Here is a 17,859-nt window from a genome sequence, read left to right as displayed (position 1 = left end):
GAGAAAGCAGATCCTTGAGACATCAGGTCCCCTCTTTCAAACAGGAAAAGTTTTTGTAATTGAAGGACATGCACCTATGAAACTTTGTCCTAGATTGTAGCTTGTTGAATTAAAAGCCAATTCTGCCATTACCTGAGCAGTTAATAAAATCTATTGCCTTATGATGGATTTTTTTCTGCAGGCTAGAATAGATCTGTCTTCATTGTGATTTGTGAGATTGAGGGGAAAACACAAGATATAACCTGTATTTCTACTGCACTGAAAAATTTCATTGTGTTCTCCTCCTAAGGCTTGGAAGTAACCAAAACTGCAGAGGTCATTTTTTTGCTTTATTGAAAACAAAGTATACCTTATTAACATTTTAATAAAGAGAATCTCTTTGCAGTGGTGCTCAGAGTTGCTCTTATTTCTCCTTGTGCAATTCCACTCTCTAAAAGGGAAAATACTATTGAGATCTGTAAAGCATGATGTGTTAGACTGAAACTAAACACAGAAATACACCAAAGCAAAATGCTTCCTAAAGGTGCTGTGTTTGTAGAGGTGCTTGCCCGATATGTGTGATGCAAAATGGGGATGCTTTGTGAAGAAATCATCCTTGTAAAGCCATTGGTTCTGGTCATCAGACTCTATCCAATGCTTTAGTGATGATGCTGCTGATCTATTTGGGAAGTTGGCTGGCTCTCAAGGCAGAGTCTCTTCTCAAAGGCTGTTTCACAGTGAAAATATGCTCAGTGCAGCCGAGTGCATGAATGAAAAAGCCTCTGGTACCTTCTAGTCTGGCAAAATGCAGCACAAAACTCAACTCACTCTGTCTTTTCTGCTGTCCCAGGTAAGAAATGTCTGTTTTTCCCTTGCTTTCTTTCATCTTTCTGCTTTTGTGCATTTGGATTTGAAAGTATTTGTAATTCAGCTCTGATTTCTTAGTAATTATACATTGCTTGAATTACTGTTTAAAGATGCAGGATCTCTGCTCTAAGCCAGTTGCTAGGAACGTAGGATCTCATAGTTCCCTGATTTACAATTACAGCCAATTTGCTGTGTGATATATAGCATTTTTTTGTGTCCCTTCAGGAAGGGTGGTGGGGGGAATCTTTCAAGTGTCTCGGTTGCAGCTGCAACGGCAATATTTTCTGTCATATCAAATGCTGCAACTTTGATTTGCCTCTTTCCTCTGTGGCTTGTGCCGGGTAGTAGGTTTATAGGCTGTTGCAGGCAGCTCATGTTATTTATTGCTTTCTTTTTATAAAAGAATTGGAGAGGGGAATATGGAGGAAAAATAAAATCAGACCTTGCAAAAGGCTCCCTTCCCCGTACTCTCCTGATAGATGTGCAATACTCTGTTAGTGACTTGCTCTGTAGCCTTTCTCTTACTAAATGTAATAGATCCCCCTCCGCCAGAAAGCAGAGGAAAAAACACCCAGCCTTAAGAGCACGGAGCTGCTAAAGCCCCGCTGCTGCTGCCTGTCAAAGCACAGGGACTCGCTGGGCTCTCACTTCTCAGCACCTCCCGGTTACTCTCTTTTCCTCTCGCTGCTGTTAAGGGCTCGCTTTTGGGAAGCTCAGAGCAGGTTTGGAAATCCTTTGTTGTTGTCCAGCTTAAGTGCATTCTCCCTCCTTTTGTCTTAGGAGTTCTGTAAACTTGGATTTAGTGGCAGTGGGCTGAGATCCTCTGCACTGAGCAGGGATGAAAGTTAATTCCTTTTTGACTTGCGACCGAGAGGTTTTGTTAACCCTTAGAGGGTTGGTGGGGTTTAGTGGCAAACAAGTGCTGGGACGCTGAGCTTGAACCTCTGTGTTTGTGTAACTGCAACCTCCAGCAGGCATTTGGTCTGCTATCCCAAACAGGGCAATAAGGAGAAAAATGGTGAGGAATCACCATTGGGAGAGCTCTGTTGGTGAGAGGAGCTACACAGTGTGTAAGGAGGAGGCAGTAGGGTGAACGGAATGCACACATGCTGTGGGTCAAAGGTAGGACATTTAGGTCCTGGTTTAACCCGATCAGGAGTCAGTGTCTGGGGGTGGGTGGCCGGAGCTGTGGGACAGCGGGAGGCTCGGTGGCTGGGGATTTGGAGTGAGCAAGCACAAAGGCATTTGGGTGGGTTCGGGATAACAACCCTGCTCCGGGGAGTGGAACGAATGACAGCAGCTGCCTTGGGCCATAGGTTTGGTGCCGACCAGCATGTGCTGGTGCCACATGCAGAGCTCCTGGCAGGGCCACTCTGCCAGCTCGGGCTGGGGCTCCCTGGCAGTGTCCCAGGGCAGCCTCTGGCTCTGCCGGGACTGGCTCAGGAGAGTGGCCAAGCTGCTGCTCCGGGAGGGCTGAGCAGTGTCCCCTGGGCTGGGGATACGCAGAGAGCTCCAGGGGAGGAGAAGTTGCCACCAGTGGGCTGAGATTCAGCCTGGGCAGGCAGCTGGGCTGGCAATGGGAGGCAGTGCTCAGGGAGCACAGGGGCTGGGGGAGGGCACAGGCAGTGGAAAGGTAACCTGTGGATGTACAGAACTGGTGCTCTCTCATCTTGGCTTTGAGACCTCCCATCTGCTTTGCTTGGCTTTCTCTCTGTTTTTTTTTTCTTTTCTTTTTTTTTTGTTTTGTTTGGTTTTTTTTTTTTTTTTTTTTTTTTTTTTTTTTTTTTTGGTACAGCTTCTCTGACATGCCACTGAATTAATCAGCTTGAGTTTGGATTTTCTTTAGTGGTCCCTTGTAGGAAAGCAGTACGTATGTGATACAAGAGGACAGATTTCTAAGGCCTATTAAACATAACTGGCATTTTAACAGTAATGTCTTCTTAAAATCTGACAGCATGCAGACACCTGATTCTGAAAACACCTGTGCACTTTATTTTTAACTTTCAGTGATACTTCAGAGTTTATTCCCAGCCTGGGCTGGGATTAGTTGTGCTGTATTGCAGGGCTGAACTTGTAGTGCTTTGGCATTGCTTCCAGCTTAAGTGCTCCAACTGCACTCTACCTTCTCTATCAGCATATACAGCTCTATCTGGAAATGTCTCTCTCCACCATGTGAGCTAATGCATCTCCAAGTTTACTTTCTAGATCATGTCAAAGAGTTAATGGATTGAGGAATGAATCAGACTATAATATGGAAGTGTACGTAATTCTGTCTTCAGGTCTAGGTTGTTGAGTACCGGCAGGTTAAAGTATGAATTGGAGTGGGTGCCATGCTAGGGAAAGAAATGGAATTTACTGAAACACTGTTTGGCTTTTCTCTTTGACACAGCACATGCACAAATTTCATGTGACAGGAAAAGTAAACAGAAGAATGTGAGAAACAACATATTAAACAAATGCAGCCATCTGGCTGTGTAGTGGTTGTAACACATTTGGGGATCTTTTTCTGCAAGTTTTCTTTTTTTCTCCCTTAGGAGTAGCAAGACTGTCTCCTATAATGCAATGCTAGTGGAACCAGAAAGGATCAAGTTTGATAGAATTCTTTCTAAGCAGGAGGAATCTAGTAATGCAATACTTTCTGTAGAAGCAGAAGTTAATAATAACTTAATTTCAAAGTAATGACAGCAAAGTTTACAGTGTAGAAAAAAAGTTTGAGGAAATTTTTTTATGTCAATAGGAATGTGAACTATAAAAGGTTTATTTTTTTATGAGAAGACTATTTCTAAAATTAGTAACTTGGGTTTTGTGTTTTCTTGGTCTGCCTCTAATTCAACTGCTTTTTTAAAGCATAAAAAATTTGTCTTTTGAGGCATTAAAAGGATGAAGATGGGGAATCACTTTTTCATCTCAACAAAGCAGCCCATTAAGTATGTATGCAAAAATTCTGGTAAACAGGTGGGAAATAAATTAATTTTTTAATTTGCAAAGATTTAGTCTACACTATTACCAACTGTTCTGTTTTCACCAAGAGGAAAACTAAGCATTAGCTGGAATAACTGAGAAAGATGTTTCAAGTAATCCTTTAATTCAGACTCACCTCTAAACTCCAAAGCATAACTATGATGTGCAGCTTTATTGATCTAAAGCTGACAATAAAAACTGAATGTACTCTGGTAGCTTATGCAGTTCACTACACAAGGTACAGTAAGCAGTAAATGTATACTCTGATCTGATAGATTTAAAAATCTGCATGTTTTACATTTTCCCCAAAGGACATTTTCTAAAACCTATGTACAAAATATTTGTTCTAAAACAAAAGTGTCTCACAGGCTTCCTTTTCTGTGTATTGCATTTCATGCAGACAGATGACTCAAAATTTGTGAGTAAAGCTTAGAAGGTGAGGAAAAAATCCCATATTTTTGATGGTTTTAACAATAACTGTCACATTTCACTGGGTTGCAACTAATTAAATTGGAAAAATGTATAGATTTTACAAGCTTGTCATTAGACTGAATAGAGAAAATTAGTCCTCAAACTCTTTCCCTTAATGCAGAGCCCATACTGCTGCATTCTTAAGCTTTTATTTGTTCAAATTTCTCCAGAAGAGGGCTCCATGCACAGCTTGAAAGGCAGCACCCAGGTATTGAAAGCAAAAGAAATTGAACGGCTTCAGGAAAAAAGACAAGTCTTGCTCACACAAGTGCGTTGATACAATATTGCAGATAACGATCAAATTCTGATCGAGTATTTCCCTGTTCTATCATGTTGCTGTAGGTCTTATTATTTTTGAGTTCTAGAGAAGTCCTGTGGCTCTTGTGTCATATCAGAGTTGTAAAAATGCTTTAAGAATGTTAGAGAAACTCGATTGTCAATCACTGTGTATAATGATTTGTACTGATGAACATTTTGTGGGCAGGCTGACACTTGCTCCCCACAGTTCCAGGCCATCATTTTCAGCTATGCAGCCCAAAAAGATCTTCCAGTTGCATATCTCATTCACAAGACAGTGTCGCCCAAAACACAGAGCCATTCCAGCAGTTGTGCTCTCCTGTTTCTCAAACATTACCTTGGAGGGAAGGTTGGCAGTAGTGAATTAGGATGGTTTTTGGCTACAGCTCTAACTTCTAAAAATACCCTTACACAGGACCTGACCACAATCCTTACTGCTAAGCGAGGGGGGTTGTTATAGTAGACAAGTGAAAACATGAAAATGCTTCTGCAGTTATGGCAATTAAATCCCACTTTGTGTACCCCTGAGAGTCAATCCTTCAACCTAAGATGTAGCTTAGGGGATATGTTGGGACCTGCTTTCTATTTCTGATGATCAAAACTTCAAAAAGGTTGTTTTAGCACATGTGATATTTGTGTTCTGATTCAGTGGGGGTTATTGACTTGGCTTTTGATGGCTTGGCAGCTAAGAAATTAGTATTCCTAAAAGCTACCTCAATAGACCGGTGTCACAGGGACTATTAGAACCACGTGGATGGCAACAGTGGTGCCCCCCTTCAAGGAGTTGTGAAGTTCTGCCTTCCTTTTCTTCCTGTTTGCTGCAAGATAAGCAGGCTCTTCCCATTCTATTAATATGTAAAAGTGAACCAGATAACAGAGCCCTCAGTGTTCCGCTCTTCCTGCATCCCTGCTGGAGTCGCATCTCTAATCTCCAGCGTGCCATGTGTCAGGATTCAGGCCTCAGGTTTTGGAGTTCCTGTGATGGCATAAACCTTTCCAGAGGATGGGGGGCTTCATTTAGGACTTTGAGTAGAAAGGTCAGGTTAGCAGGTTTTTTAATTGTTTCACGGATGGTTACAGGGGCTAAACTCGCTGTTTTGGTGTGTATCACTGGTATTCCAGCCAGCAAGGACAACCGCGTCTTTGGGGCATCAGGCACAGCTTTGGCAGCTGGGAAAGGGAGGGGATTGTCCTGCTGTCCACTGGGATGGCCTCACCTAGAGTGCTGAGGGCAGTTTTGGTCACCACAACATAACAAAGATATTAAACTATTGGAGAGTGTCCAAAGCAGGGCAATGAAGATGGAGAAGGGCCTTGAGGGGAAGCTGTGTAAGGAGTATCTGAGGGTGCTTGGCTTGTTCAGCCTGGAGGAGACTGAGAAGAGACCTCACTGCAGTTACAACTGCTTTGTAAGGAGAAGAGGAGGGATAGATGCTGATCTCTGCTCTGTGTGACCAGTGACAGGAGCCGAGGGAATGGCCTGAAGTTGTGTCAGAGGAGGTTTAGGTTTGGTGTTACAAAAAAGTTCTTCACTCAGAGAGTGGTTGGGCACTGAACAGGCTCCCCAGGGCAGGGGTCACAGCACCAAGCCTGATAGAGTTCAAGAAGAGTTTGGACAATGCTCTTGGGCACATGGGTGACTCTGGAGGATGGTGCTGTGCAGGGCCACGAGTTGGACTCAATGATCTTTGTGAGTCCCTTCCAATTCCATGTATTCTGTGATTCTAACTAGAGTTCATCTGTGCAGGCAAAAAGACAAATTTACAATGTCCACTGGGGAGGAGAAACAGAATGAGAGGCATTTATCATCCTTAGGAGACTAAGTGGGCTATGGCGCTTCCCGGTTCACTCTGGATGCTATTAGTGGGTTCTTGATCACGGCCATATGGTTGCACTCTGCCCTGCCCTAATCACCAGATGGATGGGACCAGTCCAGATGGGAGGCTGTGTTCTTCTGTCACTTCATGTGTCCTGCAGCTAACACAATGTTAGTGTACACAAATCAGTAGGATATTAAATGCGAAAGAGGACAGAAAAAGAAGACTTGCTTTATTAACCACTGTTTCATTATTCAGAGGTCTTGGAAATTTGCCCACTGCTGCTTTTTAAAATTTTTTTTGTGTGTGATGTGGACTGTATTCTGTGTCAAATGGAAGAATCTAATTCTTTGAAAGCCTTACTGTTTCGTATGAGGGGAACTCATTCTGCTTCTATCTTATCCAATATTCTATTGTTTTGCACCAATAACTTTCTTGACTAGAGGAAAAAAAGAAGGATTTTAAGATTTGGTTTGATGGAGCTGGTTAAAGCAGTTCTATGAACACACTAAAATAAATATGAGGTATTAAGAGTGGGGTGAATCTTTTCAGCACACAGCAGTTTTCAGTATCTCTAACCACTTGGAAAAGCTGATTAAGGTGTTTAAATAACTTCTGATATCTATGAATGTCCATGTATGGATGTTTAATTTGGTATCTTTATGGGCCTTGTTCTTAGGAAATGGAACATCCACCTTCAAGCTTTTGAAATATCTTAAATTTAGATACCCATGCGCAGCTCCCTGAAATTAATAAGATTTTATTACCTAGGATTCCTTAGACTCCATTTGATAAAGATTCTACTCCCAAGACTATCATTTAAATAACTAAAAAAACCCCAACAAACCACTCATAGCTATCTATTTCAGTCTAAATTATTTAATTCTCTTGCTGTGAACAACTAACGCTTAATTTCTTATTAGTAATGACAATGTATATATTTCTAAAAGTTAATATTTAATGCCCAAGGATTTTGCAGTCTGGTACGTAATGAAGGGCAAATAATTCTTGAGTGTATGAAGGCTGTGTTAACAGTGCACACAGAAAGTGTGTTTCTAAAAGTTTGCAGAGGTTTTAGGATTTTGAGTAATCATGGCAGATGGAACCTTGTGGAACTTGTGTGTAGCATGGACTCAAAATGCTGCAAATCAGAGGTTCTAGGCTGTTGAGAGGTTAACGTGGCTGTATGCAAAGAAATATTTATACATACAGCTGGAGTTTAGGATAAGAGATGCTCACTTGCAAATATCTGTACCTGTAAGCTCAGGTTAGCTCAAGTGTTACTATTTGTGTGCTGAGGGCTGCTGTTGGTTACCCCTCTCCCTCCCCTGGGCTGGGTGTGAGATCTCCCTTCCTGCTCCAAGACAAGGTTGACAGACTTAGCTGGAAACACAGCTGAGGGAGTCCTGCTTCTCTGCATTAATGGCTGGCTGCCACATGGGCAGGAACACATCTGTGACACATGTAGAAAGAGGATGGATAATTTCTTCTATTGCTTCAAATCAATCCATAAAAGTGTCGACACATTGAGTTTTGTTCAAATTGCTATGGAGCAAAAAAACCCCAAACATGTTACAAAGAACTTATCATGCTGATAATTGGCTCATCTACTTTATAGACACTTAATCTCTTTCTTTTCATCTTCTTGGCATAACTTGGAATTGGGCTTCTGTGCAAGTTGTCAATAAGGAGTCCTGGAGTCAAATGCAGGCGATTTTGAACCCATAAGAGTAAAACAAAAGCTGGCAGCTGTTCATGGGGTCACTGTATAAAGGGAGATATCTCAGCTGCCTGAAATAGGATTACGATCCTCAGCTTGTAGAGACAGCATATAAGGATAGAGGCAAGAGAGTATAATGTAAAATTTCCCCTTCCTTAGCCTATTATAGTTTTCTTGTGTCTAATTACATTCTAATTTTCAGCCAACGGTTAGTAACTGCTTGGGAGCAGAGAAAACCCCAGAAACAGTGTCCCCAGGATCTTGCATTTTCCCATAGACAAACTTTCTTGCTTTGAGTTCCTCTGCTGCCAAATAAGGTGTATTTATACACTTCTCTTGAGACAGCCCTGCGTTGTCCCTGAGGAACCACGTTTTATCAGACAACAAACAGCTATAACAAAATGTGAGAACTGAACGTAGCACTGCTCTGAAATTGACAAAGCAGGAAATCCAGAGCATCTGCTACTTTGCTCCCTAAGTGAAAGGAGATGGAATTAGGCATTAGCATTGCATGGGCATTTCCCACCCCATTAAACCCATTGTTTCAGAGCTCTGTCAGAGGAAGCTGAGCAACTCCTACTGTGCTCTGCAGCAAGAATGGATATCTCAGCTGTGGATTTGAGCTGTTCTGTACAGTTAAATAACTGGTCAAATTAAAAAGTGTTCAGCTTGTCCTTCTGCCGAGATAACTGGTCTTGCAAGTGCCAGGAGGTCCTGGGTATTATCCAGGTGAAATGCAAAATGAAATACCCGTGGGTAAAGATAAATGAGAATGACATTAAAATAGAACAATACATAAAAGTCAGTTTTGATTTCTAGGCATGTGTACTAGCTTGATACCTGAAGGTTTTATTGTGTTTCAGGCAAAGTGGTTTTATTGTTTTCCAAAATGTTTGTTTTCATAATTCATGATCAAATTGAACTAACTGGACTCTGAACTCTATAAATCTTGATTTATGGATGTCAATATTTCTGTCAATTTACTGATACACAGCTCTGACCCGAACACTAAACTAGTCAGGTGCATATTTGATCATCTCTCTTTAATAATGAATCATAGAATGGTTGGAGTTGGAAGGGACCTTAAAGATCATCTCGTTCCAACTCCCTGCCATGGGCAGGGACACCTTCCACTAGATAAGGTTGCTCCAAGCCCTGCCCAGCCTGGCCTTGAGCACTCTCAATCCATTCTCTGTCTTGCCTTGGCCTTGTGGAACTCTGTGTGGAATGTGGCAATACCATTGCAGGAGTTGTTATTCGGTGCAACAAAGCTGAAGGGATGGTCAGGAAAGCCTGGAGTAATGGGAAACACACCTCCTTGCACCCACATTCCCTGCTTTTTGGGAATAGATAAGCCTCTGACATACAGTTTTGAAATAATTGTTTTCTTCCAATGCTTTAAACTACAAGATCTTATTTAAAAATAATAAACAAGAATGCAATCTCCAATGTTAAATGTCATGAACAGTTTTCCCTAACTGTTGATCTCTGCAGTATAGTTATCAATGCAGAAATGTGGTACTTTATGTGGTGAGGGTATTGATTATTGTAATCTGGGAAAAGAGCAGCTGATAAATTCACATACCATGTGTTACTGGGAAGTAAGATAAAGATGCTGGGAATAAATAGTGAAATTTTGTCTCTTGTTGAAATTACTGCTGGTCTTGCACATCTCTCAACTTCAGTTTTGTGTGTTTGCAATAGCAAAGCACTGCTGCTCACAGCAATGCAGGAGCAAGTCTCCAGTGGATGTGGGTTGATTGCATTGCCCCTCCTTTTGTTTTCTGGGTGAAGGATGGTTGGTGTCAATGCCACGTGCATTCCTCCTGTGCACGTACCAGGATGCTTACATGGCTTCTATTGCTATGATATCTGAGCACCCTACAAATGGTAATGAATTTATCCTTGCTTCCCTAAAATAACTGCTCAGTTACGACAGGAACATTATTCTGAAATGGGAGACAGCCTCCAACATCTGCCTGTTTCAATGACTTGAGGTCTGTTATCTTAGGTGAGTAATGATGTCAGCTCCTGTCACTTGGGCTGCTGATGTTGATTCAGTGGTGACACTTCATTGTACTCCAGACAGATTAATTCTGATTGGAGGGAGCCCAGAATAAATTCAGTCTTTAGGCCAATCAGAAGGTGGTGTCTTCAGTAGTATTTTAATCATGCAGCTCAGCTTTCAAGAATGTAGTTAGTTATGATTTGCCAAGGAACTGCCTATCTCTGTACAATAGTTATTTACATATAGAGGAAATAATAAGATAAAAATATAAACATAACTGTACAGAGTTCTTTAGGCATAAGGAAATGGAGTGTGCTTGCTCATAGCTGGTGTTTGTGGTGGCTGCTGGCATAATGGTCAGTTGGAGCAGAGGAGGAGGATGAGGCTGGCAGTGGTATTTACACTCAAGGCATTTCAGACCAAAGCAGTTTGGGGTAGAAAATGGGGAGAGATAATGCACAACCAACTCTGCTCCAGTGCTTGGGTAGGGCAGAGGTGCTGCATCTTTCCACTGCAACAGGAGACACAGTCTCTGTGGCAGAGTATTTCTCCCACCACCTGCTTGCTGATAGAGGTTCCTGTCTTCCTTCCTTTCCTCAGTTTCGAGGAGGCAGAGATGCCAAAAGCTTGGGCTTCTCTGGCAGGAGGTGAGCTGCTGGTCATGGCTGTCTCCCTCCCAGGTTAACTTCTGGAAGTAGGATAGTGCTGACCTAAAGTGCCTCTGTTAGGGAGACACACCCAAATGTTTGAGTTCTTGGGAGGACTAAGACACGTGGATGCACCGTTTGTTACGTGCCCAAAACATGAGACTCTGTAGATTTGTATGGACTGTTGAAAGCCAATGCCTGACTTTGTGGAACACCTGCTTCTTCCTGTTTGTCTCTCTGAAATGAGGATTCAGACTTCTTGCACTTGCTTCCCAAGAATACAATTTTCAAAGCTTTTTCCTCCTTCAGGAGTCAAAGGCACACAAGCACAGAACCTGTTTCTTGCTGTGCATGGGAGCTAAACATTGATTATGGGGTGGGTGAAGGAGTTTGAGTACAACAAACTGACTTGCTTGTCTGCAATAACTCATGTTGAACCTGAACAGAATTGTTTCTCCAACTAGTCCTTGACTTCTGATTTCTGCATGCTGTGTGTTTGTGGAGTCTAGCTGGGATATGTAGGAATAAAAAGCCATAGTGCACAGCATGAATGGCTCTCTCTGCCTTACCTCCAGGCTGACTGGAAGCATCAACATTCCTGTAATTTCCTTGTTCAAATTACTTTTTTCTCTTTTTCCTCCATCACTTTAAAATAATTCAGATAGTCTGAGTGCTTTTAGTTTTTATACTCAAACTTTCCTCCAGAACTCCTAGTGTTGGGGGAAAGGGTTAATAATTCTTACTATTTGGTTTAACTTCTCATAGATGGGGTTCAACAGGCTCTGCTGGAAATTCCATCCCTGCTCTTGGTGCTTATAGATGTTTTTCTTGGTGATAGAAGATGATGGAGGTCTTCCTGCACTATGGTGAGAATCAGGCACACCTAAGGGGTCACTTTCCTTTAACATTCCACATAGGTCATATTTTCACTGGGTAATCTGCAGATTCTCCAGAGTTAGTGCACTGTTAAGCTCTAACCTTTGGCTAATGGGATAGGGAACTCTAAGTGTTGCAGTTTTAGTACTTGTGTATCTGGCCCAAACCTTGTTCTTTTCCTGCTATGTTTATATCACCCTATTCCTTTCTCCCTCAGTTCCTTAGAGCAGTCTAGTCCTTTCTGCACATGCGGAAAAGAGAATTTCATTTACCCCAATAATGGTGTTAGGTTGGTGATCTCCTGGGGCCAGAACTGCTGGGGTAGTAATTTGTTAATAAACATGCTGACATAGCTGCTGAAATCCTCCTTTTCGCTGTTGACTGAGGAATATGAGAAAGAAGAGCAAACCTTAAAGAACAAAAATGGAAGGGAAAGCAAAACCAAAAGAAGAACAAAATGGTATTCAATGTGCTGTCACTTTTTGCAGCTGTTAGGATTTGGAAAGCAGCCTTTTATATTTGTGATACAGGAATGGAGCACAGACTGATTTTGCCTGATTTCCACATCTTCATTTACACAATCTTGCCTCAGAGCTTAGGCTGACACCCATATCCAGAGCTCTTGCTCCTATCTAGATCTGCAGTTGTTGGCACCAGGAAATGGTGATACTGTTTATGCACATTTGTGTATATCGGCAGGCTGGTTTTTGAGAGGCAGGAAATTTAATCCTTTGTAAACCTCTGTATCCATTTCCAGCATTCATTAGCTGCCACAGAACTCTACTCTCTTTTACATTTTACGTTTTGGTGGGGCTTTATTATAATTTGTTCTACGTCTTGATGGACAACACTTATCTCTAGTGCTTTGATGTTGTTGTGTTCATTATCATTAAATCCATTCTGCTGATGCTTTGGGAAACTTGTTATCACACAGATGACATAAACTTAGGACATCCCTTCCTCTAATTGCCTAATTGGATGGGGAATGAATGGGAGTGCAGAGAACAGAAGACAGACTGGGTATATGTTGTGAGGCCAAAGCAGCCTTCATTGCAGGACAACACTTTGCAATTTCTTTTGAAACTGTTTGCATGTTGCTTTAACTGTCTGAAGCTGGTTTATGTGTCAGGAAGATGACTTGCCACATGTCCCCTCTGTGACACCAACTTGATTTTTAACTGTTTACTGATGGACATGAGTATGTCCTAAAGAAAATTGAAAGTTAAGAAAGGGTTAGAGAACCTCAGAGAGGAAATACAGCTCTGATACTGCTTTCTAGCAATAAATATGAAGCAAGGCAGCTACCAGGAAGAGCTGGGCAATGTCTTGCTGAAATGGGGCAACTGTTAGAAAAGATAAATGCTCCAAGGTTTTGTCAGATATTATGTGACTTCCCCTGTCCTACCAATTTTGCTAATATATAATTTCACAGGCTTATTCCTTTCCTCTTTTTTTCTGGCAACTCTTGGAGGCCAGCTAAAGAGCAAGAGATTAAAAGGAAGAGGACCTGGCTTCAGGCACATTTGCAAACTAGCTGCTAGTTTTCTGCAGGTCCTTCTGTGTTTAAAACAGAAACAATCCTCCCCTGACAACTGAGCGTGCAATTCATGTACAATGGATCTGCTTCTGACATTGTATTTCTGGGGTGTTTGTACGACTCGTGATTTGTCTGGCAGTGCTTGAGTTTAAGCACTGATAAAGGCAACACAGCAGAGTGCAAATACATTTGACCTTTCAAAACACTGAATAGAAAACAAAAATAGAAAAATAGTTATTTTGCAGTTTTTTCTTGTACATGTATAATGACTGCAAGCAAACCAGCATCCTGATTTCTGCCTTGGGAGCCTGGGTAGCACAGAGGCCTCCAGGCCCGAGCTCCGCTGTTATTCCTCCTGTTCTACTATGTGTGAGTTAGCCTGATACTGGTGTAGAGGTTCAGGTCAACTTTGATTTCCCCAGGTCAGGGATTGGACTGTAGTTGATGTCTGCTGCATCCAAAAATCTTCATTTTTTGGTATGCTATGCTTGTATAATTGGCACTCTGGTCTTGACTGACTTGCCTGGTGGGCAGGTGTCTGTATTCCAAGCGTAAGGTTTCATGGGAAGTGTCACTTTAAATCAGTAACACTGACACAGAACTAAGGCTCAGGCACCTGTGGGAAGTTCCTGCCAAAATCCTCAGCCAGCTGCAGCCTTAGCTTGGATGCAACCACCTTGTAACACTGCTGTGAGCTGCTTTAAAAAGGGAGTAATTCCCTGGGTGCTCTGTGGTGTAAGTACCCTGTTCAGTCAGGGCTGCAGAGCTCAGTCTGGCTAAAACCCTCCTGGAAGGGCAGGGGATGGAAATAGAACCGTGGCTGAGGCAGGGCCACATCAGCTGTGTGACGCTGCCACTCCCTGTGGCATCACTGCTCCTGGGGAGGATGTGCAGTTCTGAATAAGGCTCCAAATATGATGGGAACTGAAGATCCTCCCTTCTTTTCCTCATAAAACTGTGGTTGTTTTGTGAGCACATTCCTTTGCTTTACAAGCAGAGCAAGTACATGCAGTCCATCTCTCCCAGCCTACAAGCCAGAGATGTACAGGGTGTGCAGAATGTGCCAGGTTCTGGGTTAGGGGTAGGTTTTAAATGAGGTGACCAGGTTAAATGTTCATCTTGAGCCTCTTTGGGGAATGGAGGGAAGACTGTGCAGCAGCTGGGTAGGGCTCTGATCTGGCATTGCTACAGATATTTTTGATATTTCTAAAACTACTTTCCAGTAACTGCAGTGGAATTTGGATTTTTTTTGGTCTGAAGCTTCTTAGCTGTAAATGATATCCATGTTTGATTTATTTGTACTACACTGCTGCCTGTAATATACTGGTCAAGTCTGGTGCAGCAGAGAGAAACATTTTTCCCTTCTCATCCCATTTTCTTATTCCTTGGTTCATTGTGTAGTCCCCTCCTGTGGCTGTATTTACATGAATTTCACTGACAACAAATCTTGAGGAAGCCGCTTAAATAATAACCAATGTGTCTTTTAAATTGTTCCTTTTCCACATATTTGTGTGAAAGGATAAACTATTGATCACCTTCCTTAGCACCTGTAATGAAAGCTCTCTGGTTTTGTTTAGTGCTAGTGGCAAGGCTTCATGTAAAAACAAGGCTGCTGGACTGGGAGGTGTGCAATACTTGTGGACTTAAAAAGAGGGGTAGAAAAGGAAGGGATAAACTGGTATTTTGTCTTATTTAGTAATTCTCTGCTGTAAAATATGTAGTCACTGGATAAGCAGCAATGGTGAATTGAAACTGAAATTGTTGTCTTTTCCAGACAAAGCTCTAACTGTTCCCTTCAAACTTATGCTCCTTTTTGCATACTTTTTGGACTACACTTCTGGACTTTTGGCCAAAACATCTGATTTGTGTTACAGCCCAGCTTTGTCTGGGCAAAAACAGGGCAGGGAGCTTCCTCAAAGCCATGGCTTTCAGTGTCCTTAGTTTGAAGTGGCTTTTGAGCTTTGGTTTTCCCCTTGCCCAGCAAACTGTGTGGACTTCAATAGTATTTTTGTGTTTTAGCATCTCTTTTCAGACTGTGCTGCTTCACTGAGAATCTGAACTGCAAAGCAGTGCCTTTTCCCACCAACCACATGCATCAGGCTGACCTTTGGCCTGAATGCAAAGTTTGGTGTCAACCCTGTGCCATTAGCAAATATCAGATAAATCACAGTGACAAGGTTTCCAGGCGGCTGTGGCTGGGGGGAGGTTGGCACTGAGTGTGTCTGAATGACAGAAGCAACTTCTGATCTCTGTTAGCACTGAAGGACAGGCACTAACAGGCCCAAGAGAACAAGGTTGTTTCTTGCTGCATCCTTTGCCCTGTTTCCATGTGGACACCCTCCCTTGAGCTGTGCCTCACCCTGTCGTGCTTGGTTAACGTGCCTGGGGGTCAGAGCCCTCCCCTGGCACCAGGAATGGCTGATGGTCCTGGTGGGGATAACTTCACTTAGAGCTTCAGTACTTGGAGCCTCAATTCTCTCTTAACAGCCTCATCCTTCTTGAGCATCTTGATTTCAAGTGCCTGTTGAAGCACTGTAAACAGATTTCCTTCAGCTCTGCAGCACTACATGCTGTGTTGCAATACATTGTCTACTTTAGAGCTGTTAGTGATTCATTAGTTTGCTGTTCCAAAAACCAATTCCAAAGGGATCACTCGTCTCCCTAGAGCAGTGAAGGTATTTTCTAGCTGGCTACACAGGGCTAGGGCAGCTTTTTTGAGACTTGCCTTGTTCAAATCATGTGGCAGTGATACTGCCAAAGGCTGCCAATTCAATGGAGGATTGCATACAGATTCCATGGGTGGGAACTTGCAATATTATTAGACACAGCTAATAATAGCTCCTCTTGACTCCTGAAATGTCAGAGTGGTCTTGTGGGTAGCTGCACTTTATAAAGCATTAACATTTTTTTTTTGCCACCAAGAGTAGTCCCTGACATATTCAATGCTACATTATACTTGTAATATAGAAAAGTATATTGGAAATGAAGAATCTTAATCTGTCTGTGAATTGACCAGTGCCAAGATCTCGGTGTTGCAGCATCAGTCTGGGGACACAGGATTATGTCCTCTCTGTGCACTAGAAAGATGATCTTCTCCTATCCAGAGATTCCCAAGATCTGATGAGCATGCCTCTGGAGGGGGCTTGGAAACATAACAGTGAGAGATCTCTGTACTATATATATATATGGTATTATAACATAAAGCAGTAACTCAATTTTCTCTGAGGGGGGTCAGTTGCTGTCCTGCAGACTGTCCTGCAGTCAGGTCTCCAGGGTTTCTGGAGTTTCTGAGTGTATCTTTGCCCTAGAACTTGTTTTTCTGGTGGGGAGAAGTAACTCTGCTTTTCACAGAACTTCAAAAGTTTTCAATTGTTTTATGAACCAAGAGAAAACAGAAAATAATAATAATAAAAAAATCTCTACATGCTTCATGGAACTAAGTTAATGCTCTTTCTTACATTAGCTGTTTATTTCTTTTTGCTGTCTAGTGCACCCAGCAAGGTACCAGCAGGACATCTTGAGCTGCAGGATTTACTGTAAGATTTTTATGGACTGCTGGAGACCAGGCAGGAATTTTGATATGTTAGCTGCAGAGTGGCAGAAACTGATACATAAAAAACTATGCAGACTAAATTCTTAGTCAAAAGGTGCCAGCATTTAGAAGAGTGAGAAATGAAGCAATGAGGTTTTGTTAGTTTTGAGGTTATAACTGAAATCATAGTTCTGAGCAGGTGAGCTGAGTTTCAGGAGATGTTGGAAACTTGTTGTCTCCCATGATTTGAATTAGCTGGGGCACCTGCCTCTTGCAAGTACAGAGCTGCATGGGAATGGCATGAAGCCATGCAATTGAGGGTAATGCAAATGTGGGGACAGACAGATGACCTGTATTCCAAGCGATTCTTCTCAATTGCCTTTTACTGCTTTTTATTACAGTTAAACACCTGGGTGTGTCTTTCAAGGCAGAATTGCATCACTGGGGGCCATGATTAACATGACATAATGAAGGGACCTCACTTCCTGTACGTTACTATAGCTCTGATTTTATTTTCCTGATTTTGCACAGAAGTTAGATGATAATATCACTTAAGAGCAGGGAAAACTCAAGTGCAAAACTAGAAAGTAGCTTGTGCAAAGTCCTATAGGAAGTCTTTAACAGGTAGGCTTTGTTTGCAGTCACAGCTCAGGAGCCCCAAATCACCCATCAGTACATGTTGATCCTGCTACTGAGAAGCCAGAGCAATGTGGCTTGTTGGGGGATCTTGGAAAGAGTCTTGTGCTCATTCTGTTTATTTGAACTAATTACTTTAATTATAGTAATTAATTTGTATCTTAATGAGCAATCCATCCCTCTATTTGTGCAGTGCTGCCAGAATTTAGTCCTCATCTTAAAGATATGTTGCAGGCTTCTTGTGCCCATGAAGATGTATTTTCAGTGCACTTGGGGAATTGTGGTTAGCAGAATGACTTCACCTGAAGGGGGAGCTTGACTGTTGTCATTTTGTTCTTGTTCAATAATCTGAAATACATTATCAGCATCAATGTGTTACTTAAAAACCCATTGATTCTAACCTTATTTTTCTTTAAGAGTATTTTCCTCTTTCCCTGAGGTTTCTTTTTTTTTTTTTCCCAGAAGTACTCTGACATTTTCTTTGCTTGGCCACTTAAATTAACTTGCTTGT

The 17,859-nt window shown here is 42.1% G+C and overlaps 1 protein-coding gene across 8 annotated transcripts in view; it reads left to right on the top strand.

The window, feature by feature from the left end:
• Positions 1-681: 681 nt before the first annotated feature.
• Positions 682-17,859, top strand: part of CDH13 (cadherin 13) — a 445,875-nt gene continuing 428,697 nt past the window's right edge. For 2 of the 8 annotated variants that reach the window (XM_069027124.1, XM_069027125.1), the window contains exon 1: positions 686-829. In XM_069027124.1, coding sequence (XP_068883225.1) covers positions 785-829 — 45 coding nt within the window. In that variant the 5' untranslated portion in view covers positions 686-784. Of the gene's footprint in view, positions 830-11,614; positions 11,634-17,859 lie in introns of those variants that run through there. The other 6 variants (XM_069027120.1, XM_069027119.1, XM_069027126.1 and 3 more) reach the window with 5 other exon arrangements.

The sequence above is a fragment of the Aphelocoma coerulescens genome, chromosome 11 (assembly GCF_041296385.1).
Source record: "Aphelocoma coerulescens isolate FSJ_1873_10779 chromosome 11, UR_Acoe_1.0, whole genome shotgun sequence".
Taxonomy (NCBI): Eukaryota; Metazoa; Chordata; class Aves; order Passeriformes; family Corvidae; genus Aphelocoma; species Aphelocoma coerulescens.
This window is presented reverse-complemented; position numbering and strand designations above follow the sequence as displayed.